The 14,664-nt window shown below is 54.8% G+C and overlaps 1 protein-coding gene across 6 annotated transcripts in view; it reads right to left on the bottom strand.

Annotated features, from left to right (window-relative positions):
• The window catches only part of DUOX1 (dual oxidase 1), a 36,321-nt gene extending 21,670 nt beyond the window's left edge, over positions 1-14,651 (bottom strand). For 3 of the 6 annotated variants that reach the window (XR_011426840.1, XM_023618365.2, XM_001502679.5), the window contains exons 1-18: positions 14,485-14,642; positions 12,503-12,611; positions 10,461-10,544; positions 10,099-10,263; positions 9,103-9,290; positions 8,729-8,930; positions 8,451-8,617; positions 7,997-8,057; positions 7,768-7,864; positions 6,748-6,838; positions 5,359-5,461; positions 4,935-5,107; positions 3,652-3,827; positions 3,325-3,443; positions 2,633-2,770; positions 1,824-1,937; positions 875-1,074; positions 76-261 (exon numbers count right to left, since the gene is read on the bottom strand). Coding sequence is in view for 5 of the 6 variants with exons in the window: in XM_023618365.2 (XP_023474133.1) it covers positions 76-261; positions 875-1,074; positions 1,824-1,937; positions 2,633-2,770; positions 3,325-3,443; positions 3,652-3,827; positions 4,935-5,107; positions 5,359-5,461; positions 6,748-6,838; positions 7,768-7,864; positions 7,997-8,057; positions 8,451-8,617; positions 8,729-8,930; positions 9,103-9,290; positions 10,099-10,263; positions 10,461-10,544; positions 12,503-12,560 (2,322 nt within the window). In the remaining variant the exon portion in view is untranslated. Of the gene's footprint in view, positions 1-75; positions 262-874; positions 1,075-1,823; positions 1,938-2,632; positions 2,771-3,324; positions 3,444-3,651; positions 3,828-4,934; positions 5,108-5,358; positions 5,462-6,747; positions 6,839-7,767; positions 7,865-7,996; positions 8,058-8,450; positions 8,618-8,728; positions 8,931-9,102; positions 9,291-10,098; positions 10,264-10,460; positions 10,545-12,502; positions 12,612-14,484 lie in introns of all 6 variants that reach the window. The other 3 variants (XM_070237306.1, XM_070237295.1, XM_023618361.2) reach the window with 2 other exon arrangements.
• Positions 14,652-14,664: the final 13 nt, after the last annotated feature.

Consider the following 14,664-nt stretch of genomic DNA (forward strand, 5'->3'; position numbering starts at 1 on the left):
CACCCAGGGCCTCCCGCAGGTACGGGCACCACCACAGGCAGACACGCAAGGACAGATCTGATCCCACGTACACACCTGGGAGAAAAGGTGCCTGAAAAAGGTCTCCAGTAGGTGGCTCCGCTGCTCCCGCGTCACAGCTGCCCTCATCAGCTCCTTCTCCCGCAGCTCCCACTCCTGGAAGCTCAGCCCACTCTCCTTCAGAGCTGCCCGAAGGTTTTCCACCAGCGCCTGCCGCTCTTCCTCTAGGTTGAAGAGCAGCACCTACAGAGGTGGCAGTGGGGAGAGCAACCATTATCAAGGCCTCTTGAGGCCAGGCGATTGACATGAATTTTGTCAAGGGGCCACTGGAAAGTGTGCCTTTGCAAAAGAGATATTGTTATCCCCTGGGCTCAGGGGGGTTAAGTGGCTTGCTTACAGGTGCAGAGGTAGCATTCAAAGGCACGTGTACAAAGCCTTTCTTCCCTCTCTATTCCATATGGATGGAGGACACTGCGAGCCCGAAAGAGCCCGAGCTGCAGACCAGCCTCTGCTTGAACTCCCCTCCAAAATCTCTAGCAATTCACTAGATCCTGAAATCCAGGGACAGGAAAGAGGGCCCAGCTTCTTCCAAGGACTCCCAGCTAGGACCTGCCAGGGTGCCCGTAGAAAGGGAGGGGCCAGACTGTGTCAGCAAGACTAAGAAGGGACTCTGGAGATCATGTCATCCAGCAGGCCCAGAGCAGGACAAACGTGTTCAAGTTTATCTCTCTATCAGCTACTACAGTCAGGGACTAGAAGCCAGAAACCCTGTCTGGCCCAGTACCCCTTCCCCTCCACCTGGCTGCCTCCTGGGCTGTGGCTGTGGACAAGGAGCCAGGGGACAGCTGGGTCGCACCAGGTCATACTCCTTGGGGATCTTGAGCAGCAGGGCGCGGCGTCCACGGTTGCTGGACAGGATGAGGTTGACCTGCTGCGGGGGCCGAAGCTGGATGGTGCGGAGCACAGAGAGCCTGCTGTCCACCACGCGGATCTGCCCGGGCTGCAGGTGCACGAGCACACGCTGGCAGGGCTCCTTGCCGCCCTGCCATTCCAATGCTGGGGAGAGACAGGGCTGGATCAGCAGGGGGCCCTTCGGGGCCTGCCCTGACGGAGGTACATTGGGAAGAAGAAGGCCAGCTCAAGGCTGGAGTTAGACAGATCAAGGCCTCCCCAACTCCTTGCCCCTTCTTGGGTCCTGAGGTCATCCCCTCCCCAACAGTCCTGCTGGGCTTCTAGCCCCGGAGAAGAAAAAGAACTACCATTTCGTGAGCGCTTACTATGTGTCCAACACTGTTCCCAGTGCTTTGTGTGAATTAGTTAATTTAATCTGCATAAATCTAAGACGTAAGTGCTATTATTATTTCTATTTTACAGATAAGAAAAATAAGTTTAGAGAGATTAAAAATCTGCCTAAGGCCCAGGAGCCCAAGTAGTGGAACCAAGATTCCAATCCTCAGCCAGTCTGACTCTAGACCTTCATTAATTACTTCTCTGTTGCCAGAAATTCCAGTGTGAGATGCCACAAAGCAGCAGTTCTCAGGATCTGCAAGTCACAGTAACCCTGGGAAATGAGGTAGGGTCCTGTGACTCCTCCCATGAGTCTATCACATCCCCTTCCTTTGGGACCACTGGGAGGAGCTATGGAGAGTGGAGGCCTCAATGCCCCTGCGGCTCTGCCCACCTGTCCTGGCCTGCCTCAAGGCCTGAAAAAGGGAGGTCATTTCCTTCGGCTGCTGAGGTGGAGGTGGGGCTGTAGCCCTGAGTCCTGTCCTCCCCAGCACCACCCTGGCCAGCCCCACACCTACCTTCCACTCCCTCCACAAGCTTCTCAGACATGATGCTCTGGCGGCCTTGGCCCTGGAGTTTCTTGAAATTTCTCCTCCGGAGCTTGGCAACAATCCAGGCACTGAGCAGGCTCACTGAGAGGGCAGAGGTAGTAGGATGCTCAGAGAAAAGTGGGGGTTCTGGAGAGATCAGTAGCTCCTTTCCCAGACTCCTTTCCTTGGCAAGAACCCCTGCTTTCCCCACCTCCTAGGTTGGCCCATTCGATTATCTCAAATTGTGAAGTTCCGGGGGGGGGGAACCACTTTGCCTCCCATGGGGACCTTTGCATAGCCTCTAAGATGCCTGCACAGCCTCCCGTGCTTCCACCACTCAGGTCCCTTCCCAGCCAGAGACTAAGGCCAGAGTTGTTGTGCCAGAGACTGGACCCACTCTGCCAGGTGGCTGGTCGGCACACACATGGCCGTGCCAAAGACTAAGTCCCAAGCCTTTGTCCCAGCAACTACATCCCAGCCCTTGTTCTCAATCAGGGATTTGCCTCTGACAGTATCCCTGGCTCAAGTTCCTGAAAATAGCTGTGGACCATGGACTCCTGTGGCTCCTGACCAATGTGGGCCCTGGAGGGACCCCAGGAGAACAGAGAGGCAATTCTCCCTGAAGCTGACTTATCTACAGGTCAAACACTTCTCATGTCCCCTCCTGCTCCAACGTTTTCTTCATTTGCCCAGAGGAATGGTACTCTGCATGGTGGGTTGTCATAGATGGAACCACCCCAACCCCACCCCACCCAGCTTACACCTCTCACCCAACCCACTCTGCCCATCACTTTTACCCAGGGGGAAGCAGCAAAGGGTCCCGATGGTGACCCCGAAGCCAAATCCACTGCCTTCAAAATAGTCCCGCATGACGGGAGGAGCACAGGCTGGCAGGCCCTCGGTGCTGAGCTGTCTTGGCTGCGGGCAGGGGTCTCCTGGGGAGGCAGAGGAAGCTAGAATCCTGGGGGGTGCTGAGCCACAGGTTCTGGCACAGGATCACTGAGGAGGTTAGGGTGGCACACTGGGCGGATAGCTCTGGCTGGCAGAAGGGAGGGGGCTGCTTACCCCTGCCCCATTGTACCAAGAACATGGCATTTGCCTACTTGGGTAACAAGTGGAGTCAAAAATGATCCTCAACCTAGGTCTCTCCCTCACATGCACATATGTGCACACATACACACACACACACACACACACACACACAGCCCTTTGCCCATCACTGCTGCACTCGCCCCATGCCAGCCGAATGCGAGCCTCCTCACCAGGTCTCTCTCACTCAGTCCTGTCCTTGCTTGGGTACCTGGTGGAGCTGTGCAGAGGGGAACCTACACAGGTGTATGTGGCCACCTTGCTGCGCAGAACCAAAGTTCCCAAGGGCACAGCCATTGCTCACTCCCCACTTGGAGTCCACCATCTAGCCACACTGAACCAAGCCCACAGCTGAGGAAGGATGAGGCCAAACCCCTCCAAACACCTCCTGGCCACTCACCAGCATGCCAGAAAAAGACGTTGGGCTGCAGGGCACTGGGGTTCATGTTGGTGACGGCCACTAGAACATCCCGTAGTGAAGTGTTTCTGATCTCTACTATCTCTTCCTCCGAGAACAGCCTAGGGGTGGGAGAGGTGGGGGACTGTTGCCATGGGAAAGAGATGTTGGCCTCCCAGGCCAGGGACCCGGATGAGAAAAGAGACCCAGAAGGGCTGGGGAGGAGGTGGAGCCAGCTGAGAATCAAGGGCCCCTGGGGAATGTTCACAGGTGGAGGGTCTGGGGCCAAGCCTGAGGCGGAGTCTGGGTGGTGGCCCAGGTAGGCCTTACCCATTCCTGGTGTTCTCAAACCAGTAGCGGTCACCATCCCGCAGCCGCACAAATTGGTCGAGAACGATGGCACTGAAGAGGGGCCCAGGATCCCCGTGGCTCTCCAGAAGCCCCCCAGGGAGCAGCTCCAGCCGGGACAGGTCCTGATTGTACAAGGCAGCTATGGCCTCCAGCACCTGGGGCCAAGAAGGGACAGTGAGTGCAAAGAGGCAGCACCCACCCTTGGGCAAAGAGATGGTTCCCAGGGATCAGCCCCAGGGATAATAATAATAAGTAACAGTGACTCCCGGGAACTGCTCTGAGCGCTTTCATAGGTTAACTCCTCTATGGGAACTCTCTTATAGATTCAGCTGCCTATTTTATAAAGTGGGAACAAAACAGACAGCCAGCTCCCTACGTAACTTGCTCTTGAAAAGATACGAAAGTTGAAGGGTCAAAATCAGTGCAAAAGGGAATGGTAGAATGATGTATTAGAAAAGGTTTCTATTCTTTAGAGTTAAAAAAAGTTTTTAAAACTCAAATCCCTGCATATGCATTGCCTTTTAGAGAGAGTCTTCAACAATATACGAGAAGCATTTTCTACCTGACCTTTACGTTAGCTCTTTTCTCCACAATGTAAATAAATAAGCAATTGACCAGCTTAATTCCAACGAGGCCCAGTTGAAACTAAAGATTTGCTACTTTTGGATGCCTGGTGAATCCTATCTTTATATTGATTTTATAAAGTTTATGAGCGCCATGCGTATATCACTTCTTTATTGGCCTTTCAATTCTCCACTTTCCAACAAATTTATAACATGGTAAGGGCAAAAGCAATAAAATAGGCCCACAATTGTAGGAACACTGCTCTGCCAAGATGGTAAGGCAGCCAAGACTGGTCTGCTGGCTGGCAGGCAATGCCCGGCACCCAGGTGATAGCTCAGAGTCTGACAGCTGACTCCCCAAAGGCAGCTTGCATATCAGTGCAGGAAAGGACAGCTTGTTCCTGAGTTGAGGACCTTCTATACCTACTCAGGGAGTTGTTGGGAAGAGTGAATGAGATAAAGCCCATTAAGTGCCTGGTATGCAACAGATGCTCAACAAACATTTGCTGAATCTTCACAGTCACAGCTAAATCCTTCTGGTCTAGTAACCTCCATCCTGGAGTGTGATGCTGGGGAAAGCAACCTGGGTGAGCCCTGCCACTCTCTCTAGGTGCTTATCTCTAGTCCTGTGTTTCACGGCCCATCTTCCATGTCTCTGGGCCCTTCCACTCTGCCCTCTGGGTCCCCACCCCTACTCACAGTGCCATTACTACGGGAGAGTGCAGGGTTGATGTCCTGCCATCTGGTAATGGGAGGCAGGCCCAGTGCTGCCCTGGCCTCAGTGTAAGAGGGCAGGCCCAGATCCCGGCCTCGTTGCAGGCAACTCGCCAGGTGGTCTGTGCGGGAAAACTTCAGTGGCCCAGGCCAGAAATCTGCAGATGAGATATCGGAGAGTCTAAGGGAGCCTAAGGCCACCACTGTACCTCTAACCCATGTCCCAGCCCCAGGGGGACCTGAGCCATACAGAGGGAGCTATGGTCAGCAGGTCAGAAGCTCTCTCAGGAGCGAGACAGTGCAGGCTTCCAGGCCTGGGCACCCCTCCCTGCCTGACTCTGGAGCTCCAGCTAAACCTCCTCCCAGGGGCCTGGGGATGCACAGCCTGCAGGGACAGCCTCAGCCTCACCTCGCACGTCCTCCACCACCACGTTGTCCTCTCGCTCAGCGATCTGGGAGGCCATGCCCAGCAGCAGCGCATCCATATCTTCAGCTCTTTGTAGGTTTGGGTGCTTTGGGGGTGGGGAGAGGAGATGAGTGTGGCTAATGAGGCCAGAGATTGGGCAGCCAGACTCCCTCCTCCCCATTGTCCACGTCCTGGGCCCACCCAGTCCTGCTGTTTGCTCCCAAACTGGGGGGCCATTCCTCCTCCTCAGGTTGATGCTCCACTCAGGGTGAGTGATGTCCCCATCCAAAGCCCATGCTGCTGGGAGACAGGTCCCCACAAGCACAAGGGATCTAAAACTTTATTTCTATTTTAGGAGACTTGATAGTAGGGTTGACAAAGTCCCTAGATCTAGGTCTTGGTTCTTGTTCTGTCACTAGCTAGCTATGTGACCGTGGGCAAGTCACAGGACCTCTCTGAACTCAGTGTCCTCTCCTTAATAAAAAGAGCATTGGGGGGGCTGGCCCCGTGGCCGAGTGGTTAAGTTCGCGCGCTCCGCTGCAAGCGGCCCAGTGTTTCGTTGGTTCGAATCCTGGGCGCGGACATGGCACTGCTCATCGGACCGCGCTGGGGCAGCATCCCACATGCCACAGCTAGAAGAACCCACAACGAAGAATACACAACTATGTACCGGGGGGCTTTGGGAAGAAAAAGGAAAAAATAAAATCTTTAAAAAAAAAAAAAGAGCATTAGCATTAGGGATTAATAAAATATAATAAATAATAAAAAGGGATTAGGAGGACACTGAGGTCTCTTTCAGCTCAGCTCTGTGACTCTGATCCTATGCCATCCTCTTCTCTTTTCCTCCCACCTCCCTTCTCCTCTTATCAATACTCAACACAAAGTATCTGATTTTGTTTTAAGTTGATGGTCAGTGCTCTTCAAGCACACTGGCCTGGTTTAGATGGACTATCCCTGGTAATCTCTCAGAAGCCCTCCCTCCTCCTCACCGCCCCCCCCCCCCCATACACATTCACACACTGTCCTGGGTGTATCTAACTGGGAAGTTTCTTTGGGGGCTGGGATGGCTGGGATACTCCAAGGCCTACATGGGACCAATAGCTGTCAAGGGAAAAGAAAAATCTAGGAGGAAGCAATGAATGAAGAGCCAACCTGCACAGGCCCCACTGTCTCTCACAAAGCTCTGAGGTAGAGATAGAGGATTGACTTTTAAGCATGTACAACTACCTGGTGATCTCAGACAGTGGTAGGGGAAATGGCTTAGGTCCTCCTCCAGCCCAGCACATTCCAGCTGGCTGCCTTAGCTCTACTGCCCACCTTCACCACATGCCCTCAGACACACACCCACAACACACACATATACCCACCCATATTTGTGCCCCCAGCCCTAACCTCTCGGCTCCAGTAGCTGTTGCAGACCCGGAGAGCTCTGGAGATGCTTGAGTTCCTATTGAGGACCCCCTGGAAGTGGCAGCTGGCATTTCTGAAATGCAAGGAGCAAGGGAATGGTAACTGAGGCCACGGGGTCCTAATGTCAGTCTCTGGTCTGCTCTGGCCTCCAAGACTGTAGCCAGGGGCCCAGGCCATTGCTTCCCATGAGGGGAGGGGGTTAGAGTAGGTCCTGAATAATCTGCTTTTTGAAAGGTCCCTCTCCCCACATCAGACCAAACATCTAGAACTGCATCCACAGCACTCGTGTGTGCTCGTGCCCTCTCTCTCTCTGTGTATATACTATATATACATGTCTAAGTTAAAAGATTTAAAAGGATTTTTAATTGTTCTCTTGAAATTACTTGTCTATGGATAACTCAATTGCTATGATTTCTTGGCCATCATCAGGCATATCCAAAAATTGTTCCACAGTAAGAAAATCTAACCTGTGAGTTGTTTTAAATTATAATGCAATTGTAAAAAATAAACTGACATGCTTTGTTTCATATACACTTAATTAAATATGTATATTTTTAGTTTAAAGTTCCCTCTTCATTATTTTGGAGCCAATATTTTTCTTTAGCTCTCACACATTCTTATTATAATTCCCTCCAAAGGCTAGGTTCTGTGCTCATAGCTAAAAATGACTCCAGTGTAGTGTCAAGACCTGAGGTTCAGACCAACGGGCTTTGTGACTCACCCTCTGAGCCTCAATTAGCCCATCTTTAATTGAGGAATTAATATCTACACCGCCTGCAGGAAAATGGACATAAAAGTGCTTAAAAACCACAATGAAGTATCTTTTTAAACAATTTGTTCTTCTTCCCTTCCATATTCACTGTTCCCTGGGGGGAATGGGCACAGTTTAGGCTGATAATCCTATCCTAAGAGTTCCTGAGGGCAGGTTTTTCTCAATTGACACTGTCACCGCTCCCCTCTCCGCCCTCCCCCCACCCCCGGATTTCTGAGCTCCTCCCCTACCTCATGTAGACGCCAGGGGGCACCATGGTGGAGAAGAACTGCTCAGAGGCCGCCAGGAACTCCGGGGAGATGCCGGGGTCCAGAAACGGCCGGTATCCTGGGGGAAGAGGAAAAGAGAGACGACAGTAAAATTTAGCCCTTAAATCACTCAACATCCCCCCGACCGCCACCTGCCCCTACTCCATAAAAACTCCTGCAAGCTCTCCATTCTCCTTCTCCATCCCTTCACCTGCATAATCCGGGAGCATTTTCCGCAGGAAGCTGGGCAGCCACTCGTACACAGCGATGTTCTGAGGGTCAGAGAGAGGGGAAAGGGGAGGCCAGCGCTGGAGCTGCCAGGCTGGGAGGAATCTGAGCCCAAGGAAGGCTTAAGTGAGAGATGAGGACCAGGCAGGGGCAGGCACGAGGGAGGCCAAAGAGGAAGGTGAGGAGGCATGTCCCCCACAAGGAACAGGGGATTTGAGAGGGGGAGGAAGGGAGCTAAATAATAATCACAAGCGAAACCTCATGTCTAAGTAGCGCTTTGCGTCCTGATCATTTTCAGGGTCTATTCCTAGACGTTAGCTTTCTGGGGAGGGGTGTCCTCCTGGAGAAGGGCGTTTCTGGGTGGGAGTTGTGCAAGGATAGCTGGCCCTGCGGGCGAGCGGAGTCTCGGTGGACCAGGACGTGGGGGAGGCGCTGACCTGATAGGTGGCGATGACCCTCTTGCGCGCGTGCTGGAACAGCTCCTCGTCCCCCCAGCTCGGGTGCTCGCGGGCCAGCCTCTGAGCGCACAGGTTGTGGTAGCGGAACCAGAGCAGGCCCAGCGCCTGCACGAATGGGTCGCGGTTGCCTCGCTCCGCCCCGAAGGCTGTAGGCGACGTGGGGACACAGGGGAGGAGATGAGTGGCGGTGTGACTCACGGGAGCCCAACCCCGCAGACCCCAGCCAGCCCTCCACCGAGCCCGGCCCGCGGCCTCACCGTACAGCCCCTGGGACCCGCGCTGTCCGGTGGCGGGGTCGGGCGCGGTCCACATGAACAGGGGGTCCTTCGAGTCCCGGGGGAAGGCGGGGTCGGGCCCGGACGCCAGCTGCCCCCCGGAGAAGCTCCGCAGCTCGTCGCTCCAGGAGTGCGAGGAGCCATAGATGGCGCTGCCGTCCAGCCAGCCCGTCACCTCGTTGGTCTGCGGGGCAGCGAGGGGTCGGGCAGCCGAGGCGGCTAAGGGAGGGCCAGGCCCAGGCGGGGTCCGTGGGGGTGGGGTGGGAGCCTCTCCCGCCCGGCCCTGTCAGGCCCCGAGCCCAGGACCCCGCCTGCCTCCGGTCCAGCGCCCCGCCACGCCACCTGCCTCGTCTCACCAGGTCCCTGGGGTTGCTGGGGCTCTGTCCGGTTTTGGGGTCCCAGCGGCTTCTCTGGAAGGGCAGCACCACGTCCCCGCTCCGGTTGGGGTCGAACACGGGGTCTCCCGGAGGAATGCGGATGTTGAGGAACTCGGCGGGGCAGCCGGGTCTCTCCACACTCACCAGGTCGGAGAGCAAGTGGTAGCCTGCAGGCAGCGGGGGTGGGGGGATGCTAGGGCCAGCTGAGGGCCAGTCTCCTTTCTGTGCCAGCTATCTAGTCCTCCCCGCCGCAACTCCTTGAAACTTCAAAAGACTCAGCAGCCATTTTATGGGCAAGTCCAAGCCTTGACCTCCCCCACCCGTTCCCAGTCCTCTGCTACACCCCTGTCCAAACTGTTTTCATTGCCAGTTTGGCCTTCTCCTTAGTAACTGGGAGGCGCCCAGTTAGTGTGCCTAGGCAATCGGGCTGGCGGCACCAGCTCCAACATGCAGCTGGGAGCAGCTTGCCCAGAGGGACTGCCAGCCTCAGTGGGATGTTGGACACTGGGAAGCAAGGTGGGCACCCTGGAAGGCCAGCAGGAGCTGGGCATTCCTGCTGGGAGCCTGCAATCCACAGTCACTGGGGTCAGGTCACCCTAGCATGCCTATTTTGAGACACACACCCCTCCCTCAGCCCTCTTGCCTGAATCAGAACCCTGACCTGAGCCTATCCTAGGAGCCACAGGGGCAAAGAGTGAGAACAGGGTCCCACGGAGAGTTCCTACCAGATTATTTTCATGCTGCTGCCTCTACCCTCCCATCAACAGCTCAAGGTGGGGCAGACTCATGCCTCTCTCACCAGACTTTCTTCCTCTGCCCCTACCCTTACCCGGCCCCATTGCCTCCACCTCGTCTCTCACTCCCATCTCTCAGTCCCTCCATCACTTCTCTCGTCACTCTCTGACTTTCCCCTCAAACATAGTGGTGTCCAGCTGACCCCACTGGCCTCCCTCCCCCAGAGGTTGAGGCCCTCACCGAAGAAGACCCCCAGCACCGTGCGGTTTCTCATGGAGGCCTGTCCTGCAGGGCCCCTCATGGCAGTGTTGCTAAGTTCTCGGGGGTTCGGCAGGTGGGGCTCTCCCAAGGGCTGGTACACACCATCTGCATAGCTGGCTGGGACGAGGCGCTGCAGCCGAGAGCCTGAGGTAGAAGGGGTAGGGACAAGGATGAATCCTCAGGGCGGTCCCTCACCTCCTCTCTCCCAGGCTTCCCTCCATATCACAGATCCCAAAACCTTAGGAATGGATGAACCTTTGCTGGTGCGTGCCACCCCTTGCCCCTTAGTGGTAGGTACCACCCTGACCCTTGGGCTCTGTTTCCACTTGGCTCTCACATACCTTTGCTGCCCCATCTGTGCTCCATGAGGTTGTTGTACCACCCATCAAATCGCTGCACCTCCCACGAAATGGGGTTCTGAGCTCCTGTGTGAGAATGGAGGGAAGGGGCAGCTCGGCCAGTCTGTGCCTGAGAGAATGGGCAGGCCTGCAGGATATGGAACCTGTGGGCCTGGCGCTTGGAGCAGCAGAAAGTGGACACCCAGTACAGTGTGGGATGTAGGGTGCAGAGAGAGATGACCCAGGGCAAAGTGATGATGTTTGAACTCAAGCCCAATCTTGAAGCTGCTCAGTGGGGGAAACATGGCAGGGAGCACTGAAGTACTATAGCCAGGTGCAGTGTGTGCTCACAAATGGCCTCAGAGAGGAAGAGGAGGCTGGAGGAGAACAGTGGCGATGGGGAAGGGGGTGCAGGAGCCTTCTGCCCTCACACCTCATCTTCCTGGGGGACACGGCAGGACAGAAACCGTTCCCAGCCCTAAGACATCAAACAGGGCAAGAGCCAGCCACACCCAAAGAGCCAGCCACTCTTCTACCCAGGAAAGGACATGCCATTCTCTGTCCCATCCCTGGGCAGGGCCAGTGTGGAGAGGGGCTTGGCCCTGGCCTGCTGAGAAGAGCCCAGGGCAAGGGTGTGGGCCACAGGGCTGTGGCTTTGCGGCCCGTTGCTACTCTGGCCTTCTTCCTAGTTTCTTGGGTGGAATCAGGGACTGACTGGTCATGGGGATAACCCTGCCCCTTCCTCTTTGGGGGCATCATGTCTCCATATAATTCCTCCTCTGGACAGTATTATACTCTCCAAAAACTAGGGTCAGGGAGGGAGCACTGGGCTGGTAAGGGAGGAGCTCAGAAAGTCGGAGCAGAGGGAAGGGTTCAGTCAGAGGAGCTGGGGTCCTTCTGGCCAATAGGTTAGATGACCAGCCAGATTCCTTTCCCCAAACTAGGAGGCTACAGGACCAAGGCTCCCTCTCTGCTCACCTCAGAGAACAGAGCAAAGAAAAGGACTCTCCTTAGCCAGAGAGAGACCGTTCCTCTGCTTACCTCTCCATATAGACCAAGGGTGGGATCTCAGATCTACCTTCCTGATCCACACCCATGTGTATGTATGCGCACATGCCTGTGCACACACACACACACACTCAAACCCAACTAAGGATCCAGGACCTCCGGCAGGAACTAGAGTGTCCACATATATGTGATCTCTAAAATAAGATGAACTGGTGGCAGAACAAGGAGGAGGCCTCTTGGGGAGGGTGTGGGGGAGAATGCCTCTTGGGAATAAGAGGCAAGAGGTGGGGAGAAGAGGAAAACCCAAGGCCAAGGCAAGGAGAGGCCTGGAAGAATGGGAATGTGAGCAGCTCTGGCAAGGGAGACACTGCAGGGCCATGTCACCATCCTGTCACCTCCGCCAGGACAGATCATCTCACAGGTTTCTCCGCTCCCTGTTCTTGCGTCTTCCACCTCTGATGATCAGGGACTTGCTCTTTTTAACCTAAGTTGTGGCACCTTAAGCCCACTTCCTTCCTCAGCAACCCAGACTACAGAGAATGGCCTCAGAATCTAGTAAGAGACTGTCCAAAGCTGAAGGTAACAAGATGAAACTCTTATGGCTCATATTGGTTGTTTTCTTTTTTTTATCATATTGTTTCAGAATATTGGTGACTTCCCTTCAGCTTTGGGTCCAATTTGACCCTAAGATCCTTTATTGTCTTGTGTGTCTAGTCAATCTTTTCTTATTTGGGGTCCAGGGTCCTTACTTTATGAAGAAAGAGAGAAAGGGCCCACCGACAGTCAAGAACTAAATAGGAAATGCTGACACAGCAGTTAAGGCTCCCTAATTCTGTGTATTTGGGAAAAATTTTCATTCCTTTATCCATCTGTCTAGTCAACAAGCTTGAAATGAGCACCTACCATGGGCAGGGTACTGTGTTAGCTAGGGCCTGGAGATACAGAGGTGAGTATGACATAGCTTCTGTCCTTGGGGGAACCCATAGGATCTGGGTTCCTCTGCTCCTAGCCACATTTCTCCTCTAATCTGTACTCACCTGTGGGCATCCATGGCCCAACCAGGAGTATCCATGCCAGAGCCAGGCAGAAGCCCATGATGAAAATGATAACAGGGCTCAGGTGTTATAACACCCTGAAATGCAGACCCTAGAAAAAGACAGAGAATAGAGAGAATGGACCCAAGCAGTTCAGGAGAGTCAGGCTAGGGCCTCTGCAGTCCCCTGTGAATCAAGGCCTGGGGCTGGACCAAGGGCACAGTAGGTAGCAAAAAGCAAGAGACTCACTCTTTCTCAAGAATCTTTCATTCATTCAACAAACACTTGATGAGCACCCACTATGTAGCGGGCACTGACCTAGGCACTGGAGATTAAGTGATGAACAAAGCAGACAGAAATCACCATCTTCCTGGATTTTGCCTTCTAAGATTAATTGGAAAACTTCCTTTGGTTCCACTTCCTGCAGTGGGTGTGCCTTGAACAGAGCCTTGCTTGGGGGTTAGGACACCGGGCTGAGGCCAGGATACTGTGCTGCTGCCTAAGTGTGATCTTAGGCGGGTCACTTCTCTGATCTGGAGCTTGGTTTCCTCTTCCAGCTATGGGAACAAACATGCCTGAACTGCCTACCTCCTAGTGTGGTTGCCAGAATCAAATGTGAGAATGAGGTTGACTTCAAAGGGAGAAAAGTGACGGATGCTATGTAAACATGATATAAAAGAGTGGGCTGGAGCTTGGCTCCTCTGGGTGGACTTTGAAGGGATGCAGGCCAGGTGCACATGTGTTTGGTGCTGGCTTCCTGCTCTCTCTCCCCAGGCCAACAAATCACCCAGGGACAACAGGGAAACAGAGGCAGCAGGGGACTGAGGCTGGGACTCCTGAGTGGCACAGGGAGTGCCTGAGGCCAGTGAAGACCTCCTGAAGGCAACGTGAAGATTGGGGGTGGGGTAGGGCTGGGGAACAATATAGTGGAGGAAGGTGGGAGCTCAGGGAAAGCCTCACCTCTAGCCAAACCCTCAGGGCTCCTGGACAGGTTGTCTAGTCACAGAGGAGGGAACCCGGAAGGTGACTTCATTCCCACTTGCAGTCTCCCACTAAACAAATGAAGAACCTAGGCCCTGTCATACCTCGAAAGCTCAGTATTCCACCCACTGCAGCCCAGAGACTGTCCAGACACCGGCCTTTGAGAGTGTGTGAAGAGCAGGGCTCTGTATGGTTTAAGCCGTAAGCCTGGACATGCTGAGTGGCCACAGTGATCCTTCCCTGATCTAGGATGCCCTGCCCTTTCCCTCCCAGCAGGATGTCTTCAGGATCCTTGACCCCAGACACCAACATACGACTCAATCCACAAAAGTATGCAGTGAGCTTTCAGGACAGGTTGCGGGGCAACCTGAAGGCGAAGGTAGGCATGCTTAATAACCACTCCTTGCCTGCCGGTGGGTAACCACAACAGTTTACATAGCAACATTTTCCAGTAACTTCCCAACAACCTTGAAATGAAGGAACAACCTCATGACAGGGCAGTGGAGCCCCAGGCAGTGGCAGAAGCGGGAGAGAACTCAGGCCTGCCTGGTTGTTGCCCCACATGGCTACTTTTCTAACCTGAAGTCCTACAGTGGTGAGCCTGGGGTGGGGGAATGATGAGTCAGGCCATAGGGATTCCAACTTGGTCCCAAGGGAGGGTGGAAGGGGAAAGCCTGGACTCTAAAAGTCCTACGTTCCCTCCCTGGCATGATGCACGGTGCCGGAGGAGCTCCAGAGAGATCCTCTAGGTCCAAGCAAACTAGGTCACCCAACATTCCCAGTTGCCAAAGAATCCAGTCTCCCAAAGGCTAGTGGGATGGAGGATAGGCCAGAACAGGGCCCATTTTAGCCTCAGGCTAAGAACGGAGGCACAGCGGGGCTACAGCTAGATTCCCCTTCCCTCAAAAATGTGGAGGAGCTGGGTCGCATTCCACCGCAGCCATGGGGCTCCTTCCCCTGGGGCGCACAGGCCCGCGGGCCTGCGAAGCCCTCCTCGGTCTGACCTGCGGCCGCGGCGTCCCTCGAGCCCCGACTGCGGATCAGCTGCCGCCTGCTCCCAGCTGGGCCCGCGACGCCCGCTCTCGTCCTGCTCCTTCACCAGCTCTGCGCCGGGGCGGCTGGGGCTCGGGGGTGAAGAGCGCGCGGCGGGTCCCAGTTCCACGGCGGGGGCGGGGCGGGGCGGG

The sequence above is a fragment of the Equus caballus genome, chromosome 1 (assembly GCF_041296265.1).
Source record: "Equus caballus isolate H_3958 breed thoroughbred chromosome 1, TB-T2T, whole genome shotgun sequence".
Taxonomy (NCBI): domain Eukaryota; kingdom Metazoa; phylum Chordata; class Mammalia; order Perissodactyla; family Equidae; genus Equus; species Equus caballus.